This window comes from Semicossyphus pulcher, unplaced genomic scaffold (assembly GCF_022749685.1).
Source record: "Semicossyphus pulcher isolate SPU_LCO1_2020_fin unplaced genomic scaffold, fSemPul1.0.p SCAF_20, whole genome shotgun sequence".
In the NCBI taxonomy this organism is placed as follows: Eukaryota; Metazoa; Chordata; class Actinopteri; order Labriformes; family Labridae; genus Semicossyphus; species Semicossyphus pulcher.
The window spans coordinates 6,054,023-6,063,036 of NW_027211694.1; the positions used below are offsets into that span (position 1 = coordinate 6,054,023).

The window sequence follows — 9,014 nt, forward strand, 5'->3', positions numbered from 1 at the left end:
CATAACCAAAGTATAATCCTCCCTCCGGCCACTTATATGACTCTCTTTGATTTATGGGCCACTCTGTGCAGAGTGCACAATGCAGAGGTTTGTTTCAGCAGCGGGAAAGTCTCCGCTGTGTTTTTGGCCGAGGGAGAAAAGCTTTCATAGGCTGTTGCCGGGAAGAAACAATCCAATACGAGTCAATGAAAAACTTTTCAGCTTTTATTCATATTGAAGACACTAGTTCAGCAAAGGATATGAACATTTGCGTAAGATTAGATTGTACATTTCTTTTACAGGATGTCAAACAAACACATCCCTCCTCAGTGTTCATTAACAACCTGACATTTAAGAGGAGTCTCCGTCTGCTCTCCCTTGAGAAATCCCTGATTGATTTAAAGTTACAGTGTTTGCAATTAAAATAATACTTGGCAAAGCAATTCAGCTTTTGAGCTTTGCGAAAATCACAGTTATTCCCCCCTTTGTATCAAAGGAGGTTTGACATTATAAATAACAATGAATTACAAAAAAGTGCAAGTCTATATCAAAAGGTTCGATGTCCCGTAGCAGCTTAAATGCACTGTGCTCTGCAACCCACACACAACCGATACTTCTGCATGTTTCATTCACACAAACCTAGACGGGTTACTTCTCTTCTTTGAACAAACATAGGAGATGAGACACAGGGCTAAAATGGCCACACCTACGCCCAACAGTGCCTGCTGTATTATCTCCAACAGATTGATGCGGGAGATGAGCTCCTTCTTAAACATGTCTGCCGTTGCATCGTCCAACGCAGCCGTCTGATCACACCGATAGAGACAGGGAAAGAGAGAGGGACTGATTAGCATGCATGCCAAGCTAGAAGAATAAACACTTCATGGCTGCAGGGCTCTATTGTTTATCTCACCTCGTTCAGCCAAACAAGAGGGAATATAGTATAATCCTTGACTTTCTTCAGGACCCTGTGGGAAAAGAGTTTATTACTTGGTATTCAGAGCATGATTCTGTCTTAAACTTTCTTTTTTTTTTGCCTTTATTTGACAGACAGAAGGGAGAGAGAGAGATATTTTGGGAAATGCACTTGTTTGTTTTCTTGCTGAGAGTTAGAAGAGACGATAACAGTCTGCTGTCTGAACGGTAAATATGAAGGTTCCCAGGGTCCTATGTTCGCTAAGATTGTACAATGTTGGTTTTGGCTGTTTAATCAGTTCAAATAGCAGATTACCAAAATGGAGATGGATGTTTTACACGCAGTTTGAAAGGTAAAAATTGGCTTGATTTGGGGGTTTAAATTTCTTAAAGGGCCAGTTCGCCAATTTTCAACCTCAGTCCTATGACGCTATTATGGAAGAAAAAACATGCTCTGTGCCTTTGGAAGACGCTATCCGCCTCGCCAATGGGCCCTGGAAAACCTCCACCAGGGAGCTCGCTAAACTACACTTCCTCAACCTAGGACGCCCGCCTCCGATGTCATGTCTCGTTCAAAATCGTCAGGTTTGAAATTCAGGCTGCAGAAGAGGGTGGTTTTGACTTATTGACCCTGGAAAAAATACTCTGAACATTCGACATAGGGATACAAACACGGTGGAGAAAATAAAACCTTTTCAATGGTCTCCTTAATGTGTTATATTAAGAGCATATTGAGCTGGGGAGTAAAGAACCCTGGGAACAATAACTAGCAAAAGGTTAGTGTTGCGGTTAGCTTAGCAATCAATGTAAGGCCAAGTCACATATCACACATGAACAACCTAAGAAAACAAACACTCATTTATATAGTACATTTATAATGTGTTAAAGAGTGTTCTGCTCTTAGTCTGTATGCTAAGCTAAGCTAACCATTTACTGTACAGGCAGGAGAGTGGTCTCAACCTCTTCATGAAACTCTTGTCAAGAAAGAAAAAAGATCCCAAAATCTTCTCTAAAAATTGGACACAACTTACGTGATGACCTTCGATGGTCCATACATCATGTTCACTTGAATTCTCTTTGCAAACCTCAACGTGAACCCTGTTGTCTAGTGAACAAAAAAGAGAATACAAAGGAATTAGCATCAAACATGCTGCACCAAAAAGTCAAAGCTAACACACATAAAAGTTTGGAAGCTCTTACAGGTTCCACATCCATGTAGGTGACGTGGTGCTCCTCACTGGGATGGAGGCCCAGCACAGTCTCTCTCAGGTCCTCGCTGCCAAACAGAAAGTGCGGCAGAGAGATGTAGATTGGTTTTCCTGTTTAGACAGAAAGAAAACAAAGCTTTAACATGCAATGCTGCTGAGAGTCAATTTGCAATGCTCAGTAAAACAAATATAAACTGACCGTTTTGACAGGAGCTGATGTCCAGTACTCCAGCCATGGTGCAATTCTTGGTGGTCTGTGGGTCTCTGCAGAAACATCGGTTGTCTGGGTTGACCGTAGGGGAGGCTAGGGTGTTTGGCTGCAGGGTGTAGCGGTACACCTCGATCCCTTTCAGATCCTGGCTCTCCTGAAAGCCAGCCGACACAGACCTGAAGAACACAGAGATCTGTTTAAGAGTCCTCCAGCTATTGACCCTCATCTTCTTGTCCTTTCTGGCTCATTGGAAAGCTCTGACCTCTAGTGGCTACTTGGGGGAAAAGTTCAAAGGCTACAGCTCTCAAATGTTGAACTCTCCTGTTGTTGCTCGTTGGTGTGAGCAAAGTACAGTCAAAGAAAGCTTTTATTACCTGCAGATGTCCGATGAGAAGAAATAGAGAGGCTTCTTCTTGTCCACAAAGGGCGGGAAGGAGGACGCATCTGAGAAAGAAGAGAGAGTCAGTGAAGACGTCTCGTCTGCATTCGAGAAACGACGTTGCTCGATCAGCACGTACCTGTTCCGTTGATCATGTTGCAGTACTTGTCGTCCCAGAAACGTAAGCTCCTGTAAGACAAATTCTCACATGTTAAAACCTGTACTAATTGATTAAAGTCAATTTATTCTTCTCTTTATTTATAATCAGACTCACTTCTCTCCTCGCCATCTGTCAATTATCCCCACTTTAGAGATGTCCCCCTTTCCATTGTGGACGGTGTAGAAGCCATCATAGGTACCATTGTACTGGGGAAAATACATTGTATTAAGACATTGAGGAAATCATGTCATTTAAATGGTTTTACTTGGTGTCTTACTATTTTTTATTTTACTTACAGGTGCAAATAAGCCCACCAGTCCTTTCAGCAAGGGGTCTGTGTAACCCCACAGCAATTCCCTGACTGTGCGGCGATGGAACAAGGACGAGTTGCTCGTCTTAATCATATTCTCCAGCAATGAGTGAAGTACTTTTGGAACCAGCGAGTAGGCTCCCTGAAGAAAAAAAATAATCAGGAGCTTTATTTCTTATACATGATAAAGCTCTGTGATGGTGTCAAAGGCAACAGTACAGCTCCATAACGATACAGAACTGCTGCGGTTGCCTGAGGAGATAAGCCTCCTTTATGGCGGTTATATTACATAATTACTCATGATTGGGCTTTTATTGAATCTGCTTCAACGAAAACATTTTCAAGTTTTAACACACTGTAGCCATAAACAAAGACTGTCATTGTGGAATTATGACTTCCCAGTTGTTGATAATTTCCAGACACAGCAACGTGTTGGTGTCATCGTCCGGTCACACAATCAGCACAATCACGTTGAGATTGGTGGGACGATTCTGCTATTCAGTGCCATTTCAGCCTGGTAGCTTTCTATTAAACATTTTCCACTATTCCACTAATTTATTCTGAAAGAGGGCTTGTTGAACTATAAGAAAAACACATTTACAAACCATCGTTATGCATGCAAATAAGTCATTTTGTAAGAGCTCGAATATCTGCTCCTTATTTTCCAGGAACAATAAATTTTCCAACCAATTTATCTATTTTACGAAGGAGTTTTAATTAAATCAAGAGTCATTTTTAAGAAACTTCAATTTGCTAATGCCTTATCTCCGACCAACAACAAAGATATGTTTAATACTTTAATAATTAAAACAAAGCTAATGGGGTTAGCTACCCGTATCAAGCCTTAATACTTTTTTGGCAAGTACAAATTCTTGCCAGTGTTTAGACAAATGTTACAGGAAAACTCTAGTCAACCATGGCCTTCCTCTTTTACTGTAACTGAGGCTATTGTGATAGCTTGTCATGCTGACTTTGCAGCATTGTAGCCTAGAGATTTGGAAAAACACAGACTCTGGCAAAACAACACCCACTGAGGAAAGTTGCATCAGCATCCAAGAGGTTTTTGAATAAAGATAAACATCTGAGTCTCAGACTTCAATGAAAGAGAACAAGAAATTAGCCTTCCTTTAGCTAACTTCCCGGGGGACAATTTGCAAGCTAGCTGCCCATTCATGAAAAACCAACAGCAGTCTTGGAGTCACACACAGAAATTAGCCCGCTGCATTAGCTTTTGTAGTTAAGCAAAGAAACTGTACATTACTATGGAGGTAACTTAACCGCTAACTCAGCTAGCTGCCTTCCTTAAAAAGCCTGGAGTTGTTGATGTAAACGCAGGTCTTAGCTAGCTGCATTAGCTTTTGTAGTCGACTTCCAAGGGAACCATTATTGTTCAGGTAAATTGACCTATAACTCAGTTAGCTCTCTGTTTATAAAAGCTTGTAATCGTCAACATAAACACAGAATTAAGCTAGCTGCATTAGCTATAGGTAATTTCATTCAACTACAGAGGAAACATGCAGGCTAATAAGGCTAGCTCATCGATACACAAAGCATATTACATGTTGCGAGTTACTGTGAGGTTTAAGTGGAAAAATACAAGTAAAACTATTGAAATTTGAATTATTTGCTTATTTTTATGGAGTTTTTTTGTAGAAAATCGTGTTTATATTCTCCAGTGTTTCAAAAAAAGTATTTTTGTCAGATTGGAAACTCTGTTATTGTCTCAACACTGCTACAGTAGCCTTCAAAGTAGTTACAATCTTCAACTTGCCCCGAGCAAATTTTGTTCAGAGACGTCCTATTATATACTGCATTGGTTTCCAACATGGGGGTCAGGTCCCTTTATGTTGTCACAAGATAACTCTGCTGTGTTAACAAGATAGGATACAAGATTTATGCTACACAAAGTAATAAGATTAATTCTCTAATATTTTCTTTTCTTCACAGTCACAGTGTTAAAAAGCTGAGTAACCACCACTTTAACGAGTGAGTGCAGGCCAAAGCAACCCACCAGAGGGTAACACAGCTTGATTTGGCACTCGCTTGACTTGGCTTTGAAATGAAAGTATGGTAACGATTAACAGGCGAGCCGAGTCAAGTCAGGAATCATGGCACGATGGGGTCACCCTCACTTACTGCCACAGCGAGGTTGAGGGAGGTGACTTTGTCTTCCTCTGGTCCCACTGACATGGACGGCTCAAAGATGGCGCCCATAGGCAGCAGGAAGGACACTGTTTGATTCGGGTTGAACGTGACGTTTTCTTTGGGAAGGTATCTTGTGCTGGAAGTGGGGGAAAGTGTCTTACTTAGACGTTACACTTTACAAGAAAAGATATGGCATAAAATAAATGTGATGAAGGGCAAATGAAAACTGGAAAGTCTGTCAAGAAAAAAAGTATAAAAGAGGCAAACAAATCATCCTTACATGTAAGTGTATGGTCCTTTTTCCACTACAACTGGTCTTGCGCCATACTGCAAAACCTCGATGGAGTTTTTGACGTCAAAGAACCAGAACTGCCGGTACACCTTTGCCCCTGTAGCCACCCAGTTGTCATATGCTGTGGTTCCAGGCTCAATGACGGCTTCCTAAACCCAGCAGACACACAGACAGTCTATTTTTAACATGCCTCAAGAAGACTGCCAGCAGGCCAGCTGCCCCGCTGATACATGAAAAAGGGTGGATGCTCTGTTATCAAAAAGGTCTTAAAAAAAAAAGCGTTAACATTTCTCTACAGAGAACGTGGAAATCACAGATGTTGATTTTTTTGAAAGATGAAAAGAAGGCACACTTGGCTTCTTCCTGCACAGCTTGTTTACCAGTTCCCAAAACGAATGCCTCTTCCCTCTCATTTCTCCCGATTCACCTTGATCTCAGAGTACACACATTCAAACACTGTCACTCCCTATATTCCCAAAGCCAAGGTGAAAGTGAGCACCATACCTTCTCCACTGTCCCCCTAATGATGCTGTTCCCCAACGGGATAAGGATGCCTCCCAGGATGGCAACCGCCGCCCCAAACACAGCTCCGGCTATCAGCCCGCACCTCCAGATAGAGCAGCCCATGGTGGTGTGCGTTTTCTCCCTCCGTACGTCCGTCTATCTGCCAGGCAGCCTGTTCTCCTTCTGTCTCTGTGTGTTTGTGGTGTGTGTGCTAGAATGTGCAGCCTGTCTGTGTTTGTGTCCTGGCAGCAGCGGCAGCAGCAGCAGCAGTAGGAGTAGAAGCACAGGCAGGCTGTACCATCAGTGGAGCTGACAGAGCAGCTCAGGGCCAGGTAAAGGTACAGACACCTCGGGCAGGTGTCCAGGGACGTATTATAAATGAAGTTATATAATTAGAAAAGGTTTAAGGTTCAGCTGAGAGACGTCCCTCTTGTGGTATCAGTAAACAGTATCTGAGCAGGAGATAAGAGCTACAATAGGCTGAGGAGACAGGTTGAAGGAGGAGTGGGTGGGAGCTCTGAGTTCATTAAAGAGCCGTGCCATTTTTTTCTCTCTTTCATTCATTTTGTTTGATTCAAGCCAACTTTTTCTTCCATACAGTCGCAAAGCCTCATTCAGGAAGCTTAATCGCACTCTGAAAGAACATTTCTAGACACCCAAAGGCCTCAATTACCAGTAAACATGTTTTCTTATCCGTGCTCCTCTATCTCTTCATCTTTTGCCTCCTCTACCAATTTCTCCTCATCCTCTGCCTTGTTGCGCAACAGACACACTTACCGAAAACAGGAGAAGGGGGAGCATAAATTATAAAGTATATTCCCGTTGTGCAGCGACAGTTAAAAAAAAAGCTGATCTGTACTTTAGGTTGTTTGGTTTAAGAGAGGATGTTAAAAGGAATTGCTTTTTTATCTCTCTTAAAGAAACATCGCACAGCTTATCTTGATGCGACGTAACGATAACAAGTATTTCCTTGTTTTGGAACCTCACCAGCATCAATATAATGCTGCACGTGCACATGTTGGTTTATGGATGCCTTGATTAAAGCTTCACCAGTATTTAGATTGTGGTGCTTTAACTTAGGTCATATAATTTAACCTCTAAATACCCAAAGCTAAAAGGTAGCACACACAAACCAATGTATATGAACATGCTAACGCCAAAACGTTAGCATATTAGCATACCTTTGGGTATTCCGAGGTTGAATCTTTCTTTATACACCTTGAAAAGATGTAAAAATTCCAACAATTTTCAGGATTATTTTGCAAATAAATACAAAATGATTGCATAACCTACATGTCTAACATTAGTCACTTAAAGTTGATTAAAGTAGGCTACAAATATAGATCAGACTGATAGTTGGGTTTTTGACAGAACAAAAAAACAACAACAACAAAAAAATCAAGCTTTTCCATAAAGTTAGAGGACAAAAATGGTCCAAATTTGCAGCAGAGCAGCAGTGATTGCCCACGGGTCACGCTTCCTAGACTTCCCATGATAGAATAGTGCCATCCTTTACACCCACGTAACCTAGTAAATGAACTTTTCTTTCTCCAACTGGAGCCGGCCCTTCCAAATTCCAACTTAAGCCTGCCATTCACACTTCCAGGTCCAAGTTCCCACTTCCACTTTCTAAATTGAGCATGCCCTTCCTACTTCCATCTTCCAAACTGAGAGTGCCCTTCCCACTTCCAGCATCCAACTCCCAAGTTGAGCCTTCCCTTCTCACTTCCAATTTGAGACTGCCCTTCCTACTTCCAACTTCCAAATTAAGCCTGCCCTTCCCACTTCCAACTTCCGAATTAAACCTGCCCTTCCCACTTCCAACTTCTAACTTCCGAATTAAGCCTGCCCTTCCCACTTCCAACTTCTAACTTCCAAATTGAGACCGCCCTTCCCACTTCCAAACTTAGCCTGCCCTTCCCACTTCAGCTTCCAATTTCCCACTTCCAGCTTCCAACTCCCAAGTTGAGCCTGCCCTTCCCACTTCCAGCTTCCAAGTTCAGTTTTCCCTTTCTCACTTCCAGCTTCCAAATTGAGCCTGCCCTTCCTACTTCCAATTTAAGACTGCCCTTCCCACTTCCAATGTCCAAGTTGAGCCTGCCCTTCCCACTTCCAGTTTCCAACTTCCAAATTGAAACTGCCCTTCCCACTTCCAGATTCCAACTTCAAATTTAGCCTGCCCTTCCCACTTCCAGCTTCTAACTTCCAAGTTGAGCCTGCCCTTTCCCACTTCCAACTTCCAAATTGATCTGGCCCTTCTCACCTCCAGCTTCCAACTTCCAAGTTGAGCCTGATCTTCCCACTTCCACCTTCCAAGTTGAGCCTGCCTTTCCCCTCCTTCAGCATTATGAAGTTACAAATTCTAGCCACTGGAGGGCAGCACCACCATTCCATCACCACTCACTGCTTGCTCACTACAGAAGGCCTGCCTGTAGTTCAACACTGTGGTTCATCTACCTGGGTGTCTCTGCCTATTCAAACAAACATTCCTGACAAAACAGTTATAATATCACCTGACTGACTTTATTTACTTTACCTCGGATTGGGTTTCAGTTTGTGTTGGCATACACGAGACCTTCTGTTTCTCTGCCAGCTGAAGTATGAGTATCTCTCACAGAAAAACACCATTAAAGATAATATTAATGAGTCTGTTTTACACCAAAACATTGCAGTTAAGTGCTTTTCACATCTCTCTGAAAGTTAATCTTCTGAACACCTCACTGAGGGCCTAGTTTACATATCATATCCTCACAAAAAATACATACATGTACAGTACAATTTGAAAATGTGTTGTACGACTCCTGATATAAGCAGAGGTAACAGCGTACAGCTTTTATAACTAGGAACATTTCCCATTTAAAAGAACATGAATGCTCTCCCTGCCTGTGGTATTTCCTCTGTTAAATAAATG

General features: G+C 42.1%; 1 protein-coding gene across 1 annotated transcript; it reads right to left on the reverse strand.

The window, feature by feature from the left end:
- Positions 1–218: 218 nt before the first annotated feature.
- cd36 (CD36 molecule (CD36 blood group)) lies at positions 219–6,297 on the reverse strand. The gene is made up of 12 exons (XM_069671154.1): positions 6,104–6,297; positions 5,588–5,748; positions 5,299–5,443; positions 3,149–3,304; positions 2,967–3,058; positions 2,832–2,881; positions 2,688–2,757; positions 2,302–2,489; positions 2,095–2,213; positions 1,926–1,999; positions 893–947; positions 219–785 (listed from the first exon to the last, which is right to left on the reverse strand). Exons 1-12 carry the CDS (start codon positions 6,224–6,226, stop codon positions 609–611), a joined length of 1,410 nt encoding a protein of 469 aa, XP_069527255.1. The 5' UTR covers positions 6,227–6,297; the 3' UTR covers positions 219–608.
- Between the last annotated feature and the right edge of the window lie 2,717 nt (positions 6,298–9,014).

Coding starts and splice junctions, on each gene's coding strand:
- cd36 (XM_069671154.1), bottom strand. CDS start 6,226: ATGGGCTGCTCTATCTGGAGGTGCGGGCTGATAGCCGGAGCTGTGTTT. Junction 3,059..3,148: donor TGGTGGGCTTATTTGCACCT/GTAAGTAAAATA, acceptor TATTTTCCCCAG/TACAATGGTACCTATGATGG. Junction 948..1,925: donor GGACCATCGAAGGTCATCAC/GTAAGTTGTGTC, acceptor CTTTTCCCACAG/GGTCCTGAAGAAAGTCAAGG.